Source organism: Seriola dumerili, unplaced genomic scaffold (genome assembly GCF_002260705.1).
Source record: "Seriola dumerili isolate Sdu_G_001 unplaced genomic scaffold, Sdu_1.0 BDQW01000331.1, whole genome shotgun sequence".
Classification (NCBI taxonomy): Eukaryota; Metazoa; Chordata; class Actinopteri; order Carangiformes; family Carangidae; genus Seriola; species Seriola dumerili.
In genome coordinates this window covers 7599460-7626927 of record NW_019174586.1, presented here as the reverse complement: position 1 = coordinate 7626927, position 27468 = coordinate 7599460, and the positions used below count along the sequence as shown (strand labels likewise).

Sequence of the window (27468 nt, the reverse complement as noted above, 5' to 3'; positions counted from 1 at the left end):
AAGAGCCTACGAACTAAGTGGGCTGGAGGTTATGTACTGTATTTAACATGCAAACAACTCCACTCCCACAATTCACATTTCATCTATGAAACCTTCTTCCCATTCAAAGCATTGCTGTTAACAATGAATAGATGCATATGGAAGAAAGGCCTTGTACGATCTTGTAGGCAAAACATACTCATTCCCCATTATTAATTCAGGTAAAAGGACTAGTATGCCGAAGTGCATGAACGCTAATTTTTCAAATGCAATGCCTGGAGGAGACGAAGAAGGCCAATGAGAGCAAATCATGTGTAATAATAAACCTTTGTTTCCCAGAGCAACAGGGGAAGAGAGCGCGCCGCCAAACAGCCCAGTGGAGGCGCATTAAGAACGCTTGACTGGGCTTTTGGGAGGAACCTCCAGTCCTGGCGGCAAGAGCTCTCTATCTGGCGAAGGTGGAGAAGAAAACTCCCCTCTGTAGAGTGTTGTATAACCACTTAATATATGGATCCAGGCAAGTAGTACACAAACACACACACAAACATTTTGTTTATGTACCATGCCAGGAACCCCCCCCCCCCCGCAACTGCCTCACCAATTATACATCATTAACATGATCCCCTAGGTGTGTTTCCCAGTTAAGTGTGATGTGGCTGTGCTATGCCTTTAGCCAGGCAGAGAGCCAGGCTTAATTGGCTTTTCAGAGACACAAATGCCCTTATGTATGGTTCTAAAATCAGCCTTGAGTGCAGCTACAGTAAGAACAAAAGGATAGACATCAGAAAAAACAATGCCCTTGAAGCAAGAATAGGCACAAACTTAGAAGGAGACCACTTGTCTTGTGTAGGTGTGTTGGTGTGCATCTCTTCAGGACTAACAGTACAGGTTGGCAGAATCTCTATCACACATATACACATGTTTTACTACCAGACTCCCTGAGCATCATATATGCAAAAATAAACTCAAACATTTTTTATATACTCAAACATCTTTTTATAATCAAAAATATCATCCAAGCATTTACAGTGTATTACAACAAATGATTCTATGCAACTGTTAACAGCCTTTACAGAAAATGAAGAAATATATCCATTTTTGATCTATGTTACAAACCAGGAACAGCAAAAAGAGAAGAGAGAGAGGCCAAAGGGTTCAGAGGTTTGAAGTGTTCAGTTAGACCCTGATAAACCTCCTTGGTTAGCCCTGTAGTCCTGGCCCACACTGACACCATACAGAGCCAACCGCAGGCTCAGAATGTACAATGCCCTGCCCATGTGGGTGATGACTACATAATAATCCAGTGACTGGCGGTGGTGCGTTTCTGTACCTCCCAGTGAGTCGCTATGTCTAAAAAATGATTTGCACTGAGAAACTGACAGTTCAACCTCATGAAGACTTCGTCACCATGGTTTGTTGTCAACATTCCTGTAACCATGGAAATGCTGCTTTTTTATGTCCCTGCCACCTACACTGAGTCCCTGAAATGCTCACGTAACATCCCTTCCTGATCTGAGATCTGTGCTCAGTCTTCTGTGCCCTTGTACAGTCAGGTACAGTCCACAGACTTTGATATTTATGGGCTTTATACTGTTTTCTTCACATCTCTTCAGTGTCTCTGTGTTTTCTTGTCTGCCTGTCGTCTCTTCCACTTCCCAAAAGTGTCACCAGCAGAGTCTATGTGCTCTTGATGCCCTGGAAGCCGCAGAAGTTCCAGCGTTTTTCCAGACTGGCTCCGACCCCAGTCAGCTCCTGTCTGAAGGTGCAGGGCAGCCGAGACAGAAGAGCCTCCACCTCACCAGGGTTGATCTGTAGACACACACAGGGAAAAGGTCCACAATTAAAACTGATTTGTCTGCACACACTCATAAATCCAAAGTCATTTTGAGCTCTTTTTTTTTTTACGTTCATTTGATCCAATGATTTAGTTCTGGTCCAGTTTGTGTTCACACTGACTTTTTTAAATGAACCAAGAGGACTAAACATCAAACATAAAACTGAGACTGACTGAACTGCTTTGGTGATGTTATCCAGCATCATCAGGAACCATGCGGGGAAATCAAATCAGAGTAACTTCTATATTGATGTTCTCTGGTGGCACAAAGAGCTCACAGAGAAATTACTGACTAGTAGACTGTAAATTCATCATGTTATGAATAATGAGAAATAGGTAGATAAAGGATGAAAAAGAGACATCTTGTACCGCAATATACTGAGCGTATTATTGTGGGACCGCTGTGTCTTTTTAATGGACTTAATGAACTGTGAAAGTACACAGGATATACACACGCCAGACTGCTGCTTTAACTACGTCTGATTGTCTGACTGATCACGGTAGAGTCCTGTACTCATGTGCTGTCACGCACATGTGTCACCATGGTTACCAAATCATTGACACGTCATAAATACATACATCCCTTACACAGATCACTTATAAGATCACTTCCTGTAACAGTTCCGATCAGCAGATGGATTTATTAGTAGTTTAGCTTTTGAATTTCATTCTAAAATCACAGATCTACTATCACAAAATCCTGTGGTTGTTTCGTTTGCTTTCAGAACGCAAAACAAACTTCACAAGAGAACCTCTTTTCAACAATCTCTGTCTGGTTGTTTAGTCTGCACCAGAGTTGAATCGACTCTTACCAGCCCAAACGACCCATATTAACCAGCTAAATGCACCAGAGTCTGCTCTGGTCACTTGCTGCCGATGTACAGTTTCATTTAATTTAAATTCTCTTTCCTTTGCTCGGTTTTGGAACCTTGAACTTACTATTGTATTTATAATAGTTTTCCTTGAACAGTTAATTGTGTTAATACTGTAAAGCATTTTTAATATAAATATTAGTCCCCTAAACAAACACTGGACATTGGGTAAAATCAGACTGTCACGGATGAATCTCTGAGGGTCTGATCTCCAGCTACTGTGAACTTCCTGTGACTGTGCGCCCTCACAATCAATGGCCTCACAGAAAATAAGCTGTTGACTGGTTGTCCTTTACAACGGCTCTGCACAATGTAGTCGTATCTAACTCTAACATGTCACCTTTGCAACTTTTCCTGTTTTGGGATTACCTCACTGGGCATGACTTGCCTTCTGTTAGATCACGACTGATAAAGTGTGAAGCATTTCAACTTCAAAGGTGTGTGGATGTCTGTGTGGTAAAAACGAGTGTCTGTGCCAAGTGAAAAGAGAAAATCCTGCACACTGAAAACCATCTATTCATCTAAATAGACATGTTTTGTTCTCAGTTGGATCTTCGTTCATCATCATCAGCCTAACAGCAAAAATATATACACACACATACTGTATACAGTCCTTTGTTTTAATTAACTAATTATTTTTTTTTACTTTTCTCTCTTGACTGGGTCACCCACTGAGTTAACTTTGGCTGTGGCTCATACAACCAATGTTTTATTATTTTTACATATTCCTCACCCCCTCTCTACTCGCACTGACTCGCTCCAATCACACCTCCGCTGCAATCGCACAATCATAGCGTAAGTAAATTTATAGCGACAGCATAGCAGCTGCCTGACTAAGCATAATCTGGCTCACACCACTCGGGTGGGCTAAGGATCATCAGTCAATTGAAATCCTGAGGAGACAGAGCCAAAATGCAGCGTATGAGCTGCTGCAGACAACCCACAGTGTCTTGCATTAATAACCAGATTGTTCAAGCCCTGTGCCGGTGTCAGGACACATTAAGGTCCATCAAGGAGATATTCATTATCATTATACACAATGGAGCCGTGTTTGGAGCCACTAGATAAGCAGTGGATTGGGCTTGTTGTTGGGGAGTCTAGCCAATGATATTGACAAAACTCTGTTGGCTGCTTGATGTGTGTAGTGGAGAGTTGGTGTGGGAACAACAGAGGCACACTCACACGCACACAGACAGACAAGTGTGGGTGTGCGCTCAAAAACACACACACACACACACATACACTAAACAGAAAAACCCAAAAGGCATGAGAGAGGACAGTCACACTCTATTCTTTGCATGTGTGAGAATGAGTCAGGGTAGTGATGAGCATATTCAAAGAGTTGTTACAGAGAACACTCATTTCTTGGGGCAACTTCGTGGACATAGAGACAAAGTTTTTGCAAATAATGAGTAAGTTAGAAGAGCCTGAAGTCTGAGGGCTGCATCCCAGATTTTTAACGTGTCTTCTGTTTGGTCAGTGACTGCCAGTGTAAAGGGAGCAGAGACATCTGCCATTTTTCCTGAATGTCTTCTTGTCAGAGGCGGATAGCAGAAAAGGCCATTAATCTTAGTGTTACCTTTTGGAGGTGACATTGAAAGTTGGCATTTTGAAAGCCTCATGTAAGTGGCAGTGAAGAGCGATAATACGCCTAAAATGCCTCCTCAGAAAGATGGGGATAAAATAGCTGTGCTTTGCCAGACAGAGTGGAAACTAAGGGTGTCTGAGGATTGAAGGTGGTGTTTGGCTTCAAGTGTCAGGATGAAGGATCTAGTTTTAATATGTTCCATTATCAGGGGAAATCACACAACTAGCCAGATATGGCTAGACAAATAGCTGTGACATTTCAGGCCAGAAAAGTGTGAGAAACTGTCTCCAAAGTTAAACTTTCATCAGAACAGGTTTTTGAGGGATTTTGGATTGTACCTCTACCAGATGTACATAAAGAGATGTATAATTGCTTCTGATGCTGTTTGAGTGTGTTGTTTATGTGACTATGTTTGTTCTATGTATTTTTCTATGTAAATGTTTCCTCTGCTGTTCTTAGGTCTAGGAACAGGGTTTATCAAATTCAAATCTAGAACTGAAAAAGAATCCTCTGTCGACAAAGAATAATTTGGTTCTTATGGAAGTACAAAAACACAGTTTACCTGTGGTTGTACAGTGGTGTTACAGAGTGATGTGTCTTTCCATTCACAAACAATCTGCAGAGAGCACATGAATCAGACAACAGCCAATCTCATTTCAGCTGTTACAGAATTAACATTAAATTACCTACAGCTGATTTAATCTGTTGCAGGTTATGTTTAGGTTATATTTCAACTGCTCTTTGCTGGAGGGTTTTGTTGCTCTACCTTCAGCTTTAGAATAATCCAGTGGTTTTCTATTGGATTCAAGTTGAGGTACATACTCGACCAGGTCATAGTTTTCCCTTTTTTCTTCTATAAAAACTCTCCAGCCAAGCTTCTTGAGACTGGAAGTTATCTTTTCATTCAGTATTTGGGTATACAAACTTGTATTCATAGTGTCATCTAAAAATGTCATGTCCCCTACACCTTTTGCACTCATCCAGCCCCATATCAGCACATCCCACCTCCTGGCCAGGCCACACTAAACACGCTGGTTTCATTTGACCAAAAACTGTAACTGAGACAAGACTATGCTGCCAATAATTCTTTTCATGTTCTTTGTCAAAGTTAAATCTTGCAGTTCTTTGCCATTTTTATTTTTTTTTATATGATGCAGTTAGCCATAACTGGATATCATATGTGTAATCACTTTTGTTGCATTGAGGTTGTACTTTGGAGGCCAAATACCCTACACTGTTGTATGATGGGACAGTTTTGTAATGTTGCACAGGGGTATACTCAGATTCGTTGTAAACTGCACTCCTTTTTACCTTCTTGCTTGAGTTAGATGAGAAGATCGATACCACTTTACAAAATGTCGAACTATTCTGTGTAAGTGCATCGGCTTCACCTAAAGAGCTCTTCTGCAAAATGAATGTATTTGTATGGAAAGGCCTGGAAAAGCATTAAGGAGCACCGCTTGCACTGAGGGGCTGTGTCTCAACTGCACAGCAGGACACTGGCATACAACAAGCCCATATGTCAGCTCCGTAGGGAGGGACTGACACTGTGTCTGTGTGGGTGCATGTAATCTAGAGTGATGCTGAAGGCCAGCTTGGCTAATATACTCCACTGTGGAAGTTCTGATTCATGGGAGTCTGTTACCTTGGTGTCCAAACGCTGCAGGTAGGAACAGATGTACTCGATGCTCGCTCCAAATGGGTGAACGTGCAGGAACGTTGATATGATCCCTGAAGTATAAAAAAAGTCATGCAAAGATGTTAACACAGAGACAATACCAGTTTATCTGACTCCTTCTCCTCTCCTCTGACTGAGTGTAACACAAGCTTCGAGTGGCTTCTCCCAGAGTCCCAGTACTGTTAATAGCCTCTTGTATATTGCGGCTCCAGATTAGAGGGAGTGTTTAATGACGGCTTTGATGCCGTTGTCTCTCATCAAAGCCATACTCTCCCCCAGCTCAAACAAACCATCTGCTATCAGCTCACAGATAGGACCAGGAGAGAGATAATCCTCCACCTCTGCTTCCTTACCACCTATGGAGCATCCAGGGACCAACAGTTGAAACAAACACACAGTGTTAAAATCACAAGCTTTCCACAGACTCATACACTAAAGCAAGAATACCACAATCACTGGAGTCCTTTAAGAGGAAAAATACTACCCCAAGACTTCATTTTTGCCACCTGCAGGAGGTCAGTCGATATTTGAACACAAACGATGTGCTTGCCTGAAGCTGCTCCACTGACCATGAATGAGAGTCTGACTGGGAGTCTAATGGTGCATTCAGATACAGCACCAAGTAGAATTTCATGTTGATTTATTTGCATGAATTTACCCACTGGAGCAATTTTTGCTGTCTGTGTTTATTTGTCTTAAAGAACCAATGAACATGTTCTCCAGCTGACAGTACAGACGTTTGCTGAATCAACATGTTCTCACTCCATGTGTGTGGAGATTGTCGGTGTGTTTAAGTGGCAGAGCTCGCACGAATGCTCAGATTCATTATCATTAAATGTTTTAATGATGACCATTAAACAATTCCAGAATTGAACAGAAACCACTCCACTCCCCACTCCAACTGTTCCTCTTATTTTATACCACATTTGGTCCTTACAAAGTCTTACAAATTGGGATAATTAGATTTTTCTGAATTTGATGGGAATCTCAAGCTTATGCTTTACAGTGTCACGCAAATTTGTAGCTCATTCTCAACGGTAACAGATGAGATTTCCCTAAAGCAAAATCTGTATCTGTTCACCTCTTTTTATGCATTTTGCTATGTCCAATTTTTGATTTGTGCTGTATCTAAAGAAAACCACAAAAACGTTTGGCCACGGTAACCTGCTGGACCCCCTGGGTAAAACTTAACTGACCCTCTTTTCCCACCATTCTGTGAATCATGTATTATCCTGTCCCCTTCAGATACCCATTAAGAACAGTGCCTGCAACTCCAGAAGCCAAACCCTGTACTGGAATACTTCCTGACCCCTAGCACTAATTGTAAATTATAAAAAGGTAGAGCACAAATTTCTTTAGGAATATGCACCATGTAAAAATAATAAAGGTCCAGATAAACAAGGCAGTAATGCAGGACCTACCATAAGACCTCTGTATGTAAATGAGGTGTTTGAGGACCATGTCCAGCAATTTTCTGCAACAGACTATGATATAGTAATTCCCACTTTATGTAGACATTGCTCATGTGTACAGATGTTTGAAAGCAGCCTTTCAAGCAATCTTCAACTACCTCTGTCACTTTTTGTACAAGAGCAACTCAATGAATTACTGAGGGAAGAGTGGAAGTGTGTGCCCAGGGTTATCCCAGCTTGTCCTGCAAACTGCACTGTGACTACAGAGATACAAAAAACTCAAAGAGCGAAAGATGAGTGAGGCAGTCGAATGCATCTAAGGATTATTGCCTTTAGATGCGGTCAGATGGCTGGTCGTACACCGCCATTTGTTTGATACACACTGATGAAAAAGGCGTTTATAATTTCAATTTGTTTTTCATTTTCAGCTTCATAATGTGCTTTTGTGGTGCATATTCCCAAAATGTCCCAAAGTTTAAGAGTCGAGAATGGTGACAGCATACCAACTAGAAGAGCTTCCCTCTCAGAGTGGATGGGACTCGGTGGATTCTTCTCTGTTGGACCTTCCTTCTCCTGACTGCAGGACACCACTGTTGCTTCCTACACACCCACAAACACACACATACACACTCTGTTACCTTAAATGAGTCTTCTACCAGCCACGGTTTGACTGTGGCTGACGTGAAGTAAACAAGCTTAAATTTAAGCTTATTGGCACACATTAAAAAAAGACAATCAAACACAAATAAGTGGAGTGAACACATCAGAAAGTTTCACCACCAACACATAAATACGGAGAGACAATGAGGATGAGGATAATGAGGCGAGGGAGAATATTCAGACAGCAGCTGTAATTCTGAGAGGATTGAAATGCATATCACACACACAGACACACACACGCACACACACACAAACATAAAAAGAGACAAGTATAAGAAGAACAAATAGAGAGAGAGGGGAAGAGACTTGGAAGGCAAATGATCAAGCTGTTTGTTTCTGATCTCTGACAGGAGGCAGAAAAAAGTCGGGGGAATGACAGAAGAGTTTTTGTCTGTTTGTTGTCCTACATTGTATTGTCTCTACTATTTCCACTTATGGTGTGGGATGCCTAGTGGCCTTTTTCTGTTTTTAATCTATCCATAACACCCAGTGAGTGTGTGTCAGTGTGTGGGTGTGTTGGCATATGCACATGTGCAAGCCATTTTGACTTTATGACTCCTTTATTTCCTAGCCCAGTTGTGTCTGGGTGATTTATTCAATGACAAATGCAGTTGCAAGGGAACTGGATTAGACTGTAATGATCTGTCATGTCACTGGAAGAGGTTAGAGAGGAAAGTCAGAGGAGGAAGAAGAAAAAGAAGACGAGAGAATGAGGACACAAACAGTATCTGGAGAGGAGTCAGGAGGGCTCAACATTTTTCCACTTACACTAGTTTGATTAGCGCTCTCCTCATTGCCTCTGTCATTCTGCTTCGACATCTCCAGCTGTGGGACATTAGAAACATATGAGGGATAAGCCACTGAGAGACAAGCTAAGTGCTAATGTAGACATACGGCGAAGCTTGGTTGTGCACAGCATGGTGTGCGAAAACAGACAAATACAAGCAATGTTGATTTTTGGAATCATGTCCAGAAATGTGCTGAATTTGAACAAATAAGACACTGAAATCCATATGGATATAATTAACTCTTCAAAGTAAAAATTGGCACAAACAGTCAGCTATTACATTTGTAACATGCAAAACCACTTCAGTGCTCCTGGGTATTGACTCTATAAATCTCTAGACTCTGCAGCATTCTTCTAAAAGATATTCCCTCATCTGGTGTTTTGATGATGGTGGTGGAGACCGCTGTCTAACATGTCGGTCTAAAATCTCCCATAGGTGTTCAACAGGGTTGAGATCTGGTGACTGTGAAGATCATAATTCACATCATTTTAATACTCAAACCATTCAGTCACCCCTCCTGCCTTATGGATAGGGGCATTTTCATCCTTTTGCTCCACTAATATCTCAGCCCACTAAAGGGGTATTCTAACAGTTTTACACATGAACATCTATTCACTTGTCACAAGGAGCATTTTCTATGTTCTAGGGCTGACACTTTTTCAAAAAGCCAAGTTCAAACAAATTAAAACTAACATGTAATTTGTTTGAATTCAGTAACAGCCATATCTTTGTTGGCAACTTTGGCATTAACGGTGTGAAACCCAGAAGACTTTCGCACACTGCTTCTCAGCCGCTTCAGAGTTACAATTATTTTTATTAACTTCGTTTACTAATAGGTCAGTAAGGCAGCAAGCTGATAATGAATTTTAAGAACACCCCCTGCTGGACCAAATAGAAAAACTACTTCAGATGGTCTTATGCTTAAGAACTGGAAAATTTTGAATTCAAAAAGGTCATTTCAGTTTGAATATTTCATTTTTTCCCACATTATAAAGAAAGTCTGAATTGTGAATAAAAAGTGAAAAACATTCCTCATATGCTTGAAATAAATGGTGTGTAAAAAGTTGTTGTCTGACTGTCTGAAGGCAGAAGTATTTATAGTTGTTCTGAATGGCCACAAAAGCCTCTATTCAGTGAGGTTTAAACATGGGGATAACACTCTTGGACAGTCTTTCTTTAAAGGCTTCAAAGGCATTTGTACATACAAAACAGGAAAAGTAACTGTGTGAAAAAAAGGGAGCTCAAAACCTGCTTACTCTCCCACCACTGCACACCTGATCAATCGCTACGTTAAGTGGGTATGAATGTTGGATTGTCAGTTTTAGAAATTTAAAGAAATTGTTGGACGCAGGCCTCAAATACCTACATCAGAAAGGTGTGTGTGTGTGTGTGGGGGGGGAGTTCCAGACGCGGTCTGACCATCAAGAAGCAGTTCTGTTGAATCATACTGACATCTTTAGCTTGTGAAAAACTGTTATATAATGTCCTCTGCTGCTCCGAAGGATGCTTTCTACAGTATGAGGAAATAACCCTGGTGATGTCATCAGGGTTATCTCAGTTTGGGTTTAAACCTCTACTGGGTGTGGAGTTTAAAAGATACGGACATTAACCAGGCAGGAAGAGTAAAATAAAAAGCAATTTTTCAAGCTTGACTTTTACCAGGAACTAAAAATCAGGATATCTCGGCTGCACCAAGTTTAACCTTTTTTTGTGTGTGTGTGTGTGTGTGTGTCTTGCACGGCTCTCCCACTTTACAGATATGCAATTCTAAGTCATTAGAGTACCCCGTTAATTAGAGAAATAATCAACAGATCACTCAAAAATGAAAATAATTGTTAGTGGCAGCACTAAAATATACATGAAAAAAAGAATATAAAGGCATTTGTTGTGATCATAATAAGCTACACTGGTGTCGATCCAGTAATGTGTGGTGACAGCTTGGTGACAGCAGGGACAGTGATTAGAGCAGTGAAGGAGAACTGATGGCATGAAGAAGTCTCAAATTAGAAGTTAGCGAATTACAAATTCACCTATGCATTATATGAGAGCTGCAGTCGTCTCGTACATCTCAGAGCAAAAAGACAACACATGGAGCAGCTCCCAACGTGAACTGAGAGACTCTTGTTTATATTATTATCCAATTTAATAGGCGATTGAACCTGAGGCTGATTTTAATGACAGCCCTTCCTCTCATTATACCGAACCAGAAGGAACATTAGCACTTTATTACTTGGAATATGGGACAACACCTGAAACATTAGTAAACATGACATGCCTAACAGAGAAAAATGACCCTTGAAACTTGAAACTGCTTAATAAGGTTGTAGATTGTGGTGCACTGTATTTAGCAGTGTACTCTTGTAATAATACAGCATGCCACTAATCAATATTAGATGGAGTTTTGTTGGGAAAAACATAAGTCAGTGTAAGCAACGCATTCAATCAAATAACAAATGTGATGTTGGGATGGCTGAATAATGTAGGAGTGGCTCTAACCGATGCTGTGGGCTAGAACAGCTGAGACCGCACCAGTGGTTTACATTAGTGCAATGTCTTCTGCAGGTAATATCTCCCTATCTAGTGATCACACTATTACTCTGTGTACATAGTGAGTGTGTACACAGATCTCTTAGATACTGCCTCTTGGTCAATTCAAACAAAATGACTGATCTGTGGGATGCCAGTGCTGATGTGGCCCAGAGGACAAAATGTTCAGGAATGAGAGAACGTGACTCGGTTGCTGGTGGTCGATGTCAAGTATATTCTCAGCTGCAGACAAATAAGGAAGCAATTTTACTGCGGTCAACCATGCTCAATATGTTTCTAGTTAGGAAATGAATGGATATCATTTGTTTTTTGTTTTTTTTTTAACATGGCTGCAGTGAGAAAATGCAGTTCAGAGGACTGGACACAATAACAGGAGAGAGAAACATCTTTTCTGGTAGAGGAGCACGAAGTCTTATTAAACTGCATTTAGTTTAAATGTTGCAGTAAAATAGATGGTTAAAGATTTTTTGGATTTGAATAAGTATGTATTGTAGTGAGTTAAAGTGTGTGCTCTAGACATTTAAAGATGTTTTTAGACTCATTTCTATAGATCTGGTACTGTAGGTATTTGATATGTTTGTATAATTTGCACAGGAGGATGAATTCCCACTAGAGCAGAAAGTTGCAGAAATACAAAGAGGAATTTCATGTTAAAAGACTAACTTCAGAAGCTACTCACTAGCTCACAATTAAAGCCTCATATTAACTTCAGATGAACATTACAATGTATTTCTCACAGAATATGGGGTCGGTGGATTTTGTCCAGCATTTTTTTACCTCGGAGGCATGTTAGGAAGGGACTTTTAATGGCCAGTATGACCAGAGTGTATAATTACAGCAAGCTGCTTCAGTGCACATACTGAATGGGCATGTGAGCATCTTTTAAGATGCACTTGAAAAAATAAGAACCTTTAATTTTTGTCCCACACCACTTACAGTGGAAATGCATAAAGAAGGTATCTATTACTGGCTAATATGAACAAGGGGAATGATTACAGTATAGCAATGTTAATATGGATAACTGAACTGTAAAACTGTGAACCTACCATTTAAGTGCTTCCTTTGTGTAACGGTTGGAAAAATTCCTCTGGGAGCATGTTTCCTGTCCCTGACTACATCTCTCTGACACTCACACACACTAACATAAAAGCGTGAGATTTGGAGGAACTAGGGGATTAACTTCAGCAGAATCTTTTCCCTCTTTTGTACTATTTTCATAATTTATGACAATATTTATGTGTGATACAGCTAGCTTTGTAACATTGTAAAAACAACAACAACCACCACCAAACTACCAAACTAATGCACTTTACCATATGTTAGATTGTTCACATTTAATAGCATATATATATATATATATTCTCTTTTTCAAATAAATGCTGTGTTAGTTCCTTTACTTCCATCACTAGTCAGTCTTTGTTAATCTACCTGAATGATGCACCAGGGGAAACATCACTGCCTCTGATGTCGTCTTGATTAGTTGACTTTAAGTCACACAGCGAGGACAGATGGTACAACTGAACAAAACGGCAAGTTTAGTGTGAAACCAGCAACTACTGTTGACTTTACACTCACATGATCAAACTGTCCGTGTTGTAAACTGCTGGTTATTTTCATTGTGGATTAATTTCACAATTAATCACTTTGTCTAAAATGTGAGAAAACAGATGCCTATTGTAATGTCCCAGAGCCCTGGGTGATATTTTCTAACTGTTTATCTGACCAACAGTCAAAAACCCAAAGATACTCTGGTGTATAACTAGTGAGTGTTCAAATGACTCATTGATTAATAAACCAGTCACTTCAGCACTGAAGACACAGAGACTATGAGAGACTAATATAAACTGTCTTTTTCAAAGTAAAGCATCACAAAGTTTGAATGACAATAAAACAATGATGCAATGATGGTAAACAGTCCTTCAAATGATTATTGGTTAAATATATTTTTCTTTTTTTTTTTAGATGTTTGTTACTGTACACTAAACAACGTTAAACGTGGGGAAGTCATAAACTTTTCATCTGAGCCACATAAAATTTGAATGCTGTTCAATTTTTTTGGAGAGAAATGAGAAATTAAAGAGTCAAAAAAAGGATGTTTTCAACACCCTGGGAGGAAAATGGGAACACCAGAGCACTGATTGAAGTTAGAAATTGCCTGTCTCACTGTGGTAGGCCCTTTCCCGCAGTGTTGCTATTATAAAGATGCTCCCAAATAGCTATTTTCGGATAGCTGATTAGCTTTTTTTTTTTCTTTTTTTTTTAAAATTCTAAACCAGTTCAAATTACAAAGTTATATTCATAAACAGAAACTACATATTACAACTGTCACATTCTGTCTTTTTGTTTATTGATGATTTATTTCTACAATTTCGTCCATGCGCTGAAACTGCTCTTGAACTAATTTCTTTCTTATTAAAGTGCAAATTAGATAGTGTTCACTTTCAAACAAAGAGAGCAACCCAGAGATGAACTTTCCTATGAAACACACTAAGAAAACACAGTAGATTCTCCCCTTTTCTTCATTCTCAGGAAACCCAGCATACACTCAAACCAACCTGCATTACGTGTGTGTTTTGCAGGTTCTGGAGACCTTCCTTCAGGGTCTGTACTTGGTTCTTGAGCTGTTGTTTGTCCTCCAAACTCTTCTCCAGCTCAGCTTCCCGCTGTTTTAATTCTTCCCTCATTTTTAACAGTTGCTGCAAAACAAAATAAATAAATAAGTGAGAACAGTCAGCCATTCATGCTACAGTGAACTAACTAACCGTGATGATACTAACCTCGCACTCAAAGGAACAATCAGCCGATTGCTGTATTAATATTCAGCATGTAATCCCTACACCAGTAATTAGAACTTCAGCTTGTTTCACAAAACAATTAGATGCTGATGTGAATTATATCTTTAATAAACATTTTCTAGACAGAAAACAACTGTTGTATTCTATCCTATCTTATTCTATTCTGTTGTACCATATGTGTCCAAGAGGAGTAATTTGCCAAATCTCTTGCTTGTAAACAAAAAATTATAAATTACATATAAAAAGGTAAAACTTCATGAGAAAATTAACACTCATTTGTGGTTTATCCTTGCTTTGGGTAATGCAAGAACTGGTGTTGAGAAAGCTTTGATAGCTAATTTGTCCTCTGAAGTTATCTGCCTAACACAGATGAAAAGATTCACCTCCTGCTGTGTTAATTTCAGCAAAAAAAAAGAGGGTCTGCAAGTCACAGGGGTGTCTTCACAGCCAGGAGTTTTCATCTGCACTGCTACACACTGAGTTGTTACACACTGTTTTTTTTTTGTTATATACACTATAATTCATAAAAGAGGAAAACAGGTGGTGATAATATTTCATCGCAATCTGTGTGGCTGCGTGATATAACACGTGGACCCTGGCAAGGAGAGCTGTCCAATTTTGTTGTCTTCCAATTTATTAAAACTTTTCACCTAATCTTTTCATACCAACATGCAATGAGAGATGTAAGCTGGAGAGGTAATTACTCTCTGCAGGCAGGAATGAACAGTAGGGCATTAATGGATTCTTTTCTTCTAAACATGCATCAATCATAATTTCCAGTGGGGACACTGGACAAATGCCAGAATGAGTCAATTCAGTAGCTATTTTGCATTGAAAAGGTACATTTAAGGGTTTCCACCATTATTGTACTTTTTCTTTTACACATGGAAAAGTTGGTCATATTGTAACCTACAGAACAATTAGTTAAGAATACAGCTCCAACACAAGTTGTTCTAAAGGTTTTGATTATATATATCATTCACCAGCAGATTTAACTTGCCCGTTTGAAATGGAATTGTAGATGCTTTTCTCTTTTCTTTTGATCACTTAGAGGAATTATTGTCTGTGTTTGACTTTTTTTCTTAGTCTGTGACTGTGATTTAATTAAGTCTGTGAATGGACCCCAATAATGGCTCCCAAAAACTTTATTTCAGCTGTTTTACGGACATGAGTTTCTGTTATTTTGTCCTTCTGATATGTCGTATTTATAAATAAATAAGAATTTCATCAATAAACCAAAAAACAGCTTTACAAACTGAGATGGCTTTAATTCGTAGATTTGAGACTGAAGAATTTAGTGGTAAACTTACTGTATGACATTCAAGGCACGTTTTCAAACAAAGAAAAAAAAATCCAATACTTTTCATTATCTTTCCTTGAATAAATGGTCTGAAATAGTTTTAATAGCCCTGGGTTTGCTCCAAGAAGTATCTGTGCACTGTTTGAATTATAGCACACAACCCTCCAATCTCAAGTAAAACCTATTCCAACTGTGAATAGGCTTTCCAATAACCAGAGTAAATCTGAAAATATTATTTTTTACTAGCTCTTCATGAAAGTCTAACAGCTGCTCCAGACAGCTGTACTTTTCTGCCTGTTCCCAGATAGCTCTTGGTTTTCTTTTAAAGTACTGGGTCTCATGAATAAATGACAGCTTTTCAGTGTGCATGGAAAATTCAATGGGTTAACCTGAGCAACCTTGTTCTTAAAAAGAACCTGGTGCATAACAGAAATGAATAGCAGATTAAACTTATTGTTGGACGGATGACTGGAAAAAAATGTCTTCATGCTTCTGTGTGTGTGCGCATATTCATAAGTACTACCTTCTGCATGCCTTGCAGAGCCTGCTGTAAGAAGCTGAGCTGCTGTGAGTGCGTGTTGTCCTCCTCGCTCCTGATTGGTTGGTTCTTGCCTTGTTCCTGTTTGAGCAGCTCCACCTCGTTCCTGTAGGCGTCCAGCTGGCAGCGCAGCGAATCGTTTTCCTCCTTTAAGGCTTCTGCTTGGGATACACCTAGAGATTTACACATAAAGTACAGAGATCATCATATAATGTGTCTGTCTTATGTATGTCTCTCACTACAAATTATCATCCCGTCGGGTCTCAGTTTCACAGTGTGTCTTTCGATCCTTCGTTCTCAAGTTGTCCCTGACCTGGCTCTTTTGTGGAAATGTATTTTTTTCAACAAATAAAAAACTGAAGGTCGTATGTCTGTTCCACAGTGACATTTACAGTCGCGAGTGAATTGCTCCTTGTTCAGTTGAGCCCAGAAATATTGCAAAGGATTGCGAGGAAGTGAGCGGTAAAGCATTAAAATTCCAAGCATAACTGCAAAAGAGTAGAGCTAAGTTTTAATTCATGCGAATTTCAGGTGTCTTAAAACTCAAAATGCCAAAATGTTCTCTTGATAGATGTCTGCCCTTAAAAAGATCTCAGCCTGTTCCTGTGGGACAGAGTAATTCAGGACAAGATCTTGTGTCAATCAATTAGCCAAGTAGTCAGACGTGTCTCGCTAAAAGCGAGTTTAAATAAAATTTACTTTTGGATTTGCATCAGTTTTGGATTATATCAGCAACTATGACACTCAACAATGTGGATGACACCCTCTGAATTTGCTACCACTCCGATTCTTGCCTCTGACTTCTTTGACTTCTTTCTTTGGCCTGGGCTCATGGATATTGTAGTAATCATCCACCATCCCTAAATGATGGACAAAACATGATTTCTCTGAAACAAAGTTGAAATAAATAAAACTTGTGGTCATAATGTAACGTGTCCTGTGTTTCCAGTGTTAAGTAACACAGGATATCACCCACAGAAAAAATTGAAATTCAGTGCTCTACATCTGCAAATCTGCTATCGCCTCTATCTAACACAAAAGGGTCCAAAACTCAAGGAACAATATTGTCACACAAACAGGAAATTGTCATTTGGATACTCCCTCCACACCAGATAATCAAACACCAACAATATATTTACAGACAACTGAAAACTGTGATAATCCCAGAGACTTTTGTCCAAGAGCTCTCTTCTGCACATTTGACCTGACCTATTGAGCAAAGAGAGGAGACAGTGGGAGTTATTATTATGTGAGAACCGCTCAGCTCCAGAGATGTCCAGTATTATCAGCTCGGCTCTCCCCCTGTGGACCTTGAGGGGAAGCTCTTTGGGAAAGTGCAATACACTGACTGGACTGGGGAGATAAGCCCCATCCTGTGCGACTGTGTGAGTGTGTGAGTGAGTGTGTGTGTGTGTGTGTGTGTGTGTGTATGTGCATGAAAGCGTGTCTGGTTAGGTTTGGTGTGAGTGTTCATGAGTGCTGCCTGCAGTCTATCATGGAGGACCATTGGCAGTGTTAATGAACTCTTGCTGGGTGAGTGTGTGAGTGTGTGTGTGTGTGTGTACTTTTCTCCCAGCAAAATGAAGGTTTGAGGTGAGAAGAGTATTGATCTGAGAGCCTCATCAACTTGGTGTGAGGAGATGTCAACCACTTGGCCAGATTCTGAGCAATTCCCCTTCTGTTACATAACAGGGAGCACTATCGACCATCCATGAGCGTGCATACACACACGCACGCACGCACGCACGCACGCACCTTTAGGCATACAGTGACGCACACAAGCAGTTCTTTTGATTTCTATTCTGTACATGAGTCAGACGCAGAGCATCGATTCACTTTCTAAGAGGCTGCAGTCATAACACAGGTGTTTTCAGCCAGGCTGGTTGACGTGTAAACATGCCCCTTTGCTTAAAGGTTAGTGAGTAAAGGGGGTGTGTAGAAGTCAGCCTGTTAACACAAATACCAAGAAGTGTCACATTAACACCTGTCACCTCAGCCAATGCCGGAGCATCAAGTGAAATGACGGGTCTTTGACAGCAATGCTAATGACTGATAGCTAAATAGCGAGGTTGCACAAGAGAAGGGGCTGAGCTCACGACTGCATTTACATACATTTGCATGCTGATTAGATGAGCTGTCATATTAGCAAATGGCAGAGATCAGAATGATTAAAAGGCACGAAGGAAAAGTAGGTGAAGAGACCACAACAACATGCAGAGAGGCACAAAACACAAGATGAGAGACAGAGTTAGGTGGTGCTGATGGTTACAACGTGTCGCGCTGGTGGATACTTTAGACTTATGGGTTATTGTAATGGGGGTTGAGAAATGAGCGGCACCATTAGTTTTTGTTGCTTCAGCAAACACAAAGAGACTCCTCCGAGGGAGAAACACAAGATTATGGCACTTCAGTGGTATCCCAATCTGAAATTACATGGCAGCTGGCAGGTGTGGACACACTCTCTATCACACACGCACACACACACACACACACACACACTCTCTCTCTCTCACACACACACACACACACACACACACACACACTTCTTTACATCATTCACAAGGGTGGACTTGGGTGGATGTCCATTTGGCAGCTATGGTGAACATCAACGCAGTAAAGCGTGTGCGGTGTGGGCATCTTGATGTACTGTGAATGTGTTTTTTATTCATGTGGAGTTGTCAGATGGTTGTCAGATGCTTGGGGGATGATTACTGCCATTTCCGTCAAATGCAGCTGTCTCCCCCAGTTATTTAAAACCCTGTGTTCGCCCTCTGGAGATATTGATCAGTGTATGGCTTGTCATCTCGACAGAAGTGATGAACTGTGAATATATATGCATACCTGAGTCCTCAGAGTCCTTGCTGTCAGGGGCGTCCTCCATGTCATCGTCGGACATCTCCATCTCCTCCTCTCGTCTGATGCCCATCAGCTGCTCGTTGTGCATGTTTCTAATCTCCTGAAAAACACAACGAAAAGAGAGGCGGGTCAGAACGGCACACATTTTGGCAGGTGCCAGTAGGAGTAGGATTATCAGTGACGCACCACTTTTATTTCAGTGTTATTATCAAGCATTAGCTGTAAGGAACACTTATAACAGATCAGTACAGAACAAAGGAGAGTAGATGAATAAAGATGAAAAGGATGGTCTCAGAGCTGGGGCTCATTTCCTCCTCTGGCACACTAATAGGGCAGATGGTAGCACAGATATAACTAAACCCCACGTTTTGTAATTCATTGTTCTTGTTACTTGGGAGAAAACAGCACATTAATGCACCTGAGTAAGAATATGGCACTCACAACCACAGCTCCTGTCAAAAATGGCAAAGCTCTAAAACTTCTCTATAACTATAACTATAACTATACTGATTCACCAGGACAAAGAATGACGAGTGCACATCAAGTCTACAGTTGGTTTTTATAGTGTGTTATTCTAATCGAGTGCACATCTGGAAACACCAGCAGTAAGTGTGAAATACCAACTCTCTCTGTTTCATTTCATACTCGCAGACAGGCTCACTAATGACTACATCTGTCTGGAGACCAGTAACCAGAAGCAGGTTTCAAGATTAAGGTCAACCCACTGAATTGGATTGGCTGTAAATGAGACCAAACCATGGATTTTTTCAAGAGAAAAGCAAAACAAAAAATAAAGAAAATCCTTGTGATACATGACACACATTACACTAAACCGTAAACATAATGTCTATGAGAATCTGTGCTTGGATGTTTTTTTTTTTTTTAAATACCATTCAGTTTTCATTCCCTTTTGTGAGCAGATGTTTGAGCTACAAAGGTACAGTGTCTCCTTCAACGACACAAGATCTAATGCTAATGGAGCAGGAGAATAGACAGCAAAGCTAACTATGCTGCAAGGACACACACACACTGGTATCCCTTTTTCCTTCAGAGGTTGAAGGTCACAAAAAACGTCCACAAGTAGACCAGCACTGAGATCAGGATTAGACATGCATGTAAACATGGGTGGATTGTGGATGTGGGCAAAATAAAAAAATAAAAATTTAGCTTTCCATTTTTCCATTATTTGACCACATTATAATCTATAGCGTCGAACTTTTATCACAGCTAACATAGGTTATGCAGTAACATGCTTTAAGACTCCAGAGAAATCGAAACGACTGGCCTGGAGTCAATATCATGTTTTAAGATGCAGGTCTCTCTTGCAAATTCAAATTGGCTCATTTACATTATTTAGTTTTTAAAGTGGTTTATGCTGTGAGGTTAATTGCCTTATTTAAATTATTAAGTGTAAGATTTGTACGTTAATACAGTGTTTTTGCAGAGAGAGTAACACTTAAATGACCTTTAGTAACGTATAGTCACTTATCACAGGCTTTGCTTAAGTCTACTACTGCCCATGATTTATATATGTTTCACACAACCATATAAAAAAATATCTGGTCATCGGGTTAGATGTAAAAGGTTCACACATTTAACATGTTAAACAGCAGTTAAACAGACGCAACACTCAAACAAGTACACAGTGAAACACACATGTATATACTTACAAATCAATGAAATATTGACAACAACAGGCTGTAAAATACTCTTAAAAAGCTAAAAGGGAGCAGAGAGCTGCCCAAGAGTAAATAAACTTACAACCATCTGTCAGCTGACGTTATCAGCCTGAGCCCATGGCGGAGGTCAAACAGGTACTCTACACACACAAGCACATACAGACACACAACCATCTGGTGTATGCGGAGCACACTGTGCACACACGTACACGTACACACACACACACACACACACACACACACACACACACACACACACACACTCTGCATACACACACACACTGCATACACACACACACACACACACACCACATAAAAACACTGATAGAGGGAGGCAGCTGTTATTCGATTCTGCCTGGGAGCTGCAGCAACTCAACACCATGGCTTGTTCCTCCATATTTCACCTCCAGGCCAGAGAATCATACTGAATATACAATATGACTGAGTGAAACTGGTTGCCTATTTGATGATACACTACCCCTGAGCAACAGCACTTACTTACCTATGCTCTTTACACTGGCTAGTGGCTGCCAGTCCTATACACTGCAGCCTTTAAGGCATGTCTATATTATTAATGTGAAATTAGTAGATCTGAGAAAACTGATCTGAGAATCCGATCCTTTCATTACTATACTCTGCTGCTCTCTTCTTTAACAGCCGGGCTCAACAGTGCAGCATCCCACCGCAAAACCTGGTGAAAATTAGTGTGTGTGAAAATGAAATATTATTTGGGTGCGGTGGTGAGTGATTGAGTTCAGACACTGAGGTTGGAAAAATACACTGATTCACTAAGCTTTGACACTAGTAATCATTAGCAGAGGAGTGGAGATGACATTCAGCTAGCAGCTTCTCAGTTTTAGCTGATGCTGAGTGTCGCTTTCATCATATCAGATGTCACTAATTCATGTGAATTCTGTGAGTAACTTGATGACAAACCTAAATTAAACTTGGCTGTCACCACTACATTAAAGATAGTTTGTGTGTAAACAACCTCTGCTCTGTAACACCACTGTACAACCATGCGTTTCTTTAGCTCTAACAAATCCAACAGAGTGAGATGTCACTGTCTGGGGTGGCATTCTCTCAATTCAATTTTCCCTACCGTCATATCAACAATTTAAGCTAATCATGACACTCATAAAAAATAAGGTGTGTGAGATCAATAAGTCTACAGCTGTGTTATTTCAATGCGTCAGATACACAGGCCATTTAATCAACATTTATGAGCAGATACCCAATATCAAAATATTATCATACTATATTGAATAAATACAACATTATTAAATATTCTCACCTTAAAAAGTTGGTATAGTGAATTTGTTGGCAAGCTGTCACTGAAAGACACATCCAGCAGACACAGAGAAACATTCGTTTAGCATTGTGTTTCTGGGAATTTGATTAATTTAGATCCAATGTTCATTCGCCTTTTAGCTCCTTTTTTTTTTGGCCTCTACTAACTTCAGAGATTAAATTCTGGCTCTTTAGCTTTTGCTAAATGCTCCATTGTGTTCATCAGCTTGTCACTAACCTCGTCGTCTGTCTGCTGTTTGCTGCTGGGCAGGTGGTGTACAGCTGGTTTTGAGAGATTTCTGCTGAAAACTGCTTCGTGCTGCTACTGGAAAACACTGTAGAGCTGAGGGGAACTGCACCGTCAGGTAATAATTATCTGTAGGTTTTTCGCAATGAATGAACCCTTTCACATAATATAAACATTTAATATAAAAAAATGTTGATTATGGAAGCTGGGAAAATACTTTTGTTAATCTAGTTAATCTATATTTCAATTACTTTTATGGGGGGGCTTATTTTTACCAGTTGAGTGTGACCTCACCTATCGTTCACAGATTATTCGGTGGTCTGTGTATAACCTTGCTCAGACAGCTGCAGAGAAATACAGACTGAGTTCAGGCCACTGCTGTACCTGCTGTAAGAGTTTGGAGTCCAAACAACTTCATCTCTCTGAGCACGCATGCACACACGTGCACATACGTGCGCGCGCACACACACACACACACACACACACACACACACACACACACACACACACACTCTATGTGGTTTGACTTTGAATGACAAAGTCTATTCTCACAGCTACTGAAAAGTGTAAACCAGCCCGAAGAGGAAAAACTACAAAGAATGTTTGAACCATGACGTCATTTAAAGGATTTCTTCATAACAATGTTTTCTGAATGAGGACATATTCAGCAGTGGAGTGTCAACCCGCAGTGGTTTCTTCTCTTGCATCTATGGCCATGCTGTACTCCCTGGTGTATGTAGTGTGTATACAGAAACTCTACAAAGGAAGTTGAAGAAGTCTGGGAAAGAACGGACAGATCCCTGAGGCCTGGAAACACTGCCATCCACATAATAGATTTTAATACTTCCTGCTAGAGTGTATATATAGAAGAGAGCCGTTCTCCAACGAGCAGCTCCCTGAGAGACCCTCAAGGTCTGAGCGAGGGAAGGCAACAACACAAAAGTCATCTTTACTGACGTCACACAAGCAGGGATGTACTCAAATATTTGTGTATAAACATGCATCATTCAGCTTTCTACTTACTCATCAAGTGTGTGTTAAGAGATCTCCATGGTTACACGATGGTTAAGTTTTAGATTATTTGACTATTTTCATGGTTCTGCTGCAAATCTCAACATCAGAGAAACATGTTTTCTTTGCATCACCTACCTTTTAAAGAGAAGCTTTTGTACAGGTTGAGTGGTGCTTCTGCTGTGTGAGAGGTTATTTTTGTGCATGTGCATGTCTGAATTTGGCACTAAATTACACCTTAAATTGCTGTTTTTTCATACTGAGGTTCAAAGAGACTTACCAATCAGATATGATAATATGTGATCCATTAGACCCAGGACTACAACACACTCCTGACCCTCCTTCTAAGTGCTATATGAAGGCAGCTGGACTTGCTTGAGGTTCTTGAGGACGTTGCCCCTCTCATCTGAAAGGCTTCTTCAGTTCACAACTTTGTATAGCACTTAGAAATACTATGGCCTGAACGACTGAGGATCTTCACAGACCCTCCATTACATACAACCCATCATCATGCTAATTAATGCTCCATTTGGCAGCGAGAGAAAAATTGGCGAGCAGATAGTAGATGACAAAAATGCTGTTTGATTTGAAAATGAATAAGCTTTTATCTCTCAAGATGTTCCCATTTAATTATCTACTCAAAAAAAAAAAAAAAAAAAAAAAGTTTCAAATTTGCTGGTGCAGGGGAAGAAGACTTGTACAGATTTACCTGTGTCCTGGACAACCTTTGAGATGGAAAACTCACCCAGCAGCTCGTATCACTTCACAAGGGAGGGCAGTGGTGGAAGAGGGGAGGAGGAGGAAGGGGCAGAGGTTTGGACCTGGGAGTGTGTGGATCTTATACTGGCTGGAGTGAGCAGGCATCTGTTCTGTATGCTGGCTTCATTCAAAGTACTTACTGTAAGAAGGAGTCTGCTCTTTTCACTTCTGACATCCCCTACTTTTTATTCTCCTGTTTTACTTTGAGTGTCATAACATAGCCCTAATGTAAGTGTTCTAACTATCATTTGAAAAATAAAAGAACTTTACAATGACACAGGTGCAGAACAAAATGGGATCAAGTCTAATTTTCCATAAATCATGTGAACAACAGAATGAAATCAAAGTGTACCAACCTCTGCTTGTTTGTGCCACATGTCCAAGTTCTTGCGTTGGGCTTTGGAGAAATGGTCCCATGCCTTTTGTTTGGAAGCAGCTTGGAATACAGACACAATCTGTTCAACTGTGGCGGGATGCAGGGAAGGACCAGAGATCATCCAGAGACAGAGAGAGAGAAAGACAGAGGGCAGGTGGGAAGGAGCAGAGGAGTGAGAAAGTGGAGTCAACTAGGGATGTAAAGAAATGTGTGTGTGTGTGTGTGTGTGTGTGTGTGTGTGTGTGTGTTTGTCTCTGTCTGTGTGTGTGTGTGTGTTTTTATGTATGTGTGTGTGTGTGTGTGTGTGTGTGTTTTTATATGTGTGTGCAAGCGTGTGATCTACTTACCAACTGATGCCAGTGCATCATCTTGTGGACGGTTGGTTAGGTAGTTCCCACACGCAAAACTGAACTTCAATAAATCATACATTCCTCCAACAAACTTAAATTATATATGATATACTGGCTCGTAAAGAATAAAATCCTTGAACGCTGTAGCTCTGCTACGACTGACTTGGTTTTTATTAGCCAGGTTAGTGTTGTGGCTCCTCAATGGGGAGGGCAATACTGTTCACCACTTTGATTCAGATCTAAAATTGCTACAGAGGATGAATACTAATGACTACGATGTTCCTCTGACCTTTGCTGTAGTGCCATCATGAAGCTGACATTTTTGGTTTTGAGTGTCTTGACAACTATTAGAATGGATTGCCATGAAATTTGGTACAAATAATCACGTCCCTCTCAGGATGAATTTTAATAACTTAATTGATCCCTAGACTTTTCAATTAGTGACATTCATCAGGCCAAAATTTTAATTTGCTGAATACTTTGATGTACAGCCAAATATCTGCAAAACTAATAACATTCTCATACTATACCGCTTCTGCTGAAGTTTCTGTAGCAAGTGTTAGCATGCTAAGATGCTAAACACAAATATTATACCTGCTGACAACATCAGCGTGTTGACAACGACCCACTGCGCCCAAGTACAGGCTCACAGACCAGTTAATATGGCAGCAGACTTTGTCTTGTTTAACGTTTGTTTAACAGGGGAAATTTCGCTATGCAACTGGCAGCTGCCAAAAATAACCTACTTTAAGTTTTGCCACTGTTGACCACTGTGCTGCTCCACTACAGCAGTGAGCTGTTAAGAACTTTGCCCAAGGACAGCTCTCTGAAGTAGCACAGTATTCATGATTTACCTTCTCTATACAGATTTAGATCTTCTTTTAAGAGGAACAACAGCAAGCTTCAAGCCTTTAAAGTTACAGCTCCAGTACAGCTGTAACGAAACCACAGGAGAGAAGCTGGAACACTGGACTGAGCTGAGCGAGCTTTTCATTTATTTATTTATTTATTTATTTATTTTGGGTCAAAGTGTCTTATTAGGATCAGACCTTTTAACTCTGATCTGGTCAATAAGACCACCAGCTAAGGGTGTGCGTGTGTGTGTGTTTGCTGAGCAGTGAGAGAGAGAGAGAGAGAGAGAGAGAACACTACAGGGATCAATAGCATCTTCCCAGCACCATGTAATTTGATGGTGCACATCGATGGTGAAGGCAGAGAAGAGAGGAACAGTACAGACACACTTTCAGGGCTGTCAGCATATATGCAAGTATATTACATGTAAGTATGTTGAAACATTTTTGGATTCTACTTGTTTACAATACAGTAGAAAGTAGTTCAAATAGAAACTCTTCAGTGAGGTGAAAGGGACTTTGTTTCTGTCTTTTCACGTGTATTTTTTCAATGTTTTGAGCATTACAGATTAAATTCTCTGCACCTCTGTTGTGGTGAGGTAGAAGCATAAGATTGATACGGCAATATCTCAAAACCAGGGCACATAAAATGAGCACATCTGTATGGTGTATGGTGAGACACCACTAAGGACTAGGTAAGAATATGTCTTCTGTAACGTGGGTCAACACGGGTTGTTCCCAGGTAAGACCTCCTCAAAGGACGTCGGTCTCTGTGTTATCATTAATATGACCAGCAATGCACCAAAGGGAAGGCAAAGTGATTAGGAAAGTGTTTGTACAGGCTGAAATCTCTAAGAGCTACATAAAGGCAAGTGGACTTGCCTGCAGTTCTTGAAGAATTAGAACCAAAAAAGCTTTTCTGATGACGGATGAAACAGTCATCTGAAAGGCTTCTTTGGTTCTAATTGTTAGAACTGAAGAGGCTCCTTCAGTTGACCTTCCTATAGCTCTTAGAGACACCGTGACCTGGATGACTGAGAGTCTTCAAAGACATACAGGCTGAAATGTTGGAGGATAGCTAATCAGCACAAACACACCCATACACCCACATGCACCCTCTATGTCTTCTACATGTATTGCTTACCTAATAAACAATAAATAAATCAAAAAAGTTTGTTTTCAGGAATCTTTACATCCTATGTACATGTGTATGATGGGATATGTGTTCAGACAAAATGCTGCAGGCTGTATGTAAACCAACAGCTACACAGCTAAAGCTGCCAAAAGATGTGTGCTGTAGGAGCAGTGTCATTTGCCTTTGGCCTTTAATCAACTTAGATGAGCTCAGCAGGGATTTACTTTACATGTTGGCCTGTGTTGCATTCATGCAATAAATGTGTTGGGCCACTTACTACTTTCATCTGAAGGCAAACTGAATAACATTCACCTCCAGTTTTCTCTTTATCTTTCAACGCTAACAACAATAGATTTTTATTCCTCTGATCTTTAAGATATTTTGTATCTTGGCGGTAACGAAAAAGGAGCAGGACACCTCTGAATCCCTAGTGGTTTTGAGTGATACCAGGGATACCATGGTGAGGAAGGAAAATAAACTTACCTTTAGCCATCCTCCCAACAACAAATTAGCACCAAACAAGATGGTTTCTATGAGGCTATTAATCTAAAAAACCTTTATATCCACAACGTGTATTGCTTTGATGTTTACAGTGCTGTACACCCATGCTCTGTGCATCATGAGAGTTAATGTGCGGCTGCGAACAGTATCATACTTACTTTTTAGAGGATTTCAGAACTCCCGGAACAATTTTGCCTTTGCCAACCTGTATAATGCGCTGTAACTCATAATATGTTAATGTGGTGTGTATGGTCCTAAAATTAAAAAAAACTTACACCGAACCTGAAACTTTACCAAGAAAGGACTGGACTCATTCTTATCCTCTTCCTGCACATATACTGCATGACAAGGAGTATACTAGTGGCAAACTTTAAATGAGTTACCCTCCCAGTGTGATCATGAACTCATTTTTGGACTCATTT

At 40.2% G+C, this 27468-nt stretch overlaps 1 protein-coding gene across 1 annotated transcript in view; it reads right to left on the bottom strand.

The window, feature by feature from the left end:
* Window positions 1-998: 998 nt before the first annotated feature.
* The window catches only part of enox2 (ecto-NOX disulfide-thiol exchanger 2), a 119890-nt gene continuing 93420 nt past the window's right edge, over window positions 999-27468 (bottom strand). The window contains exons 8-15 of the mRNA XM_022759948.1: window positions 24190-24296; window positions 18833-18947; window positions 15977-16164; window positions 13914-14054; window positions 8792-8848; window positions 7867-7963; window positions 5919-6004; window positions 999-1788 (exon numbers count right to left, since the gene is read on the bottom strand). Of these exons, the coding sequence (XP_022615669.1) occupies window positions 1657-1788; window positions 5919-6004; window positions 7867-7963; window positions 8792-8848; window positions 13914-14054; window positions 15977-16164; window positions 18833-18947; window positions 24190-24296 (923 nt within the window). The 3' untranslated portion in view covers window positions 999-1656. The remainder of the gene's footprint in view (window positions 1789-5918; window positions 6005-7866; window positions 7964-8791; window positions 8849-13913; window positions 14055-15976; window positions 16165-18832; window positions 18948-24189; window positions 24297-27468) is intronic.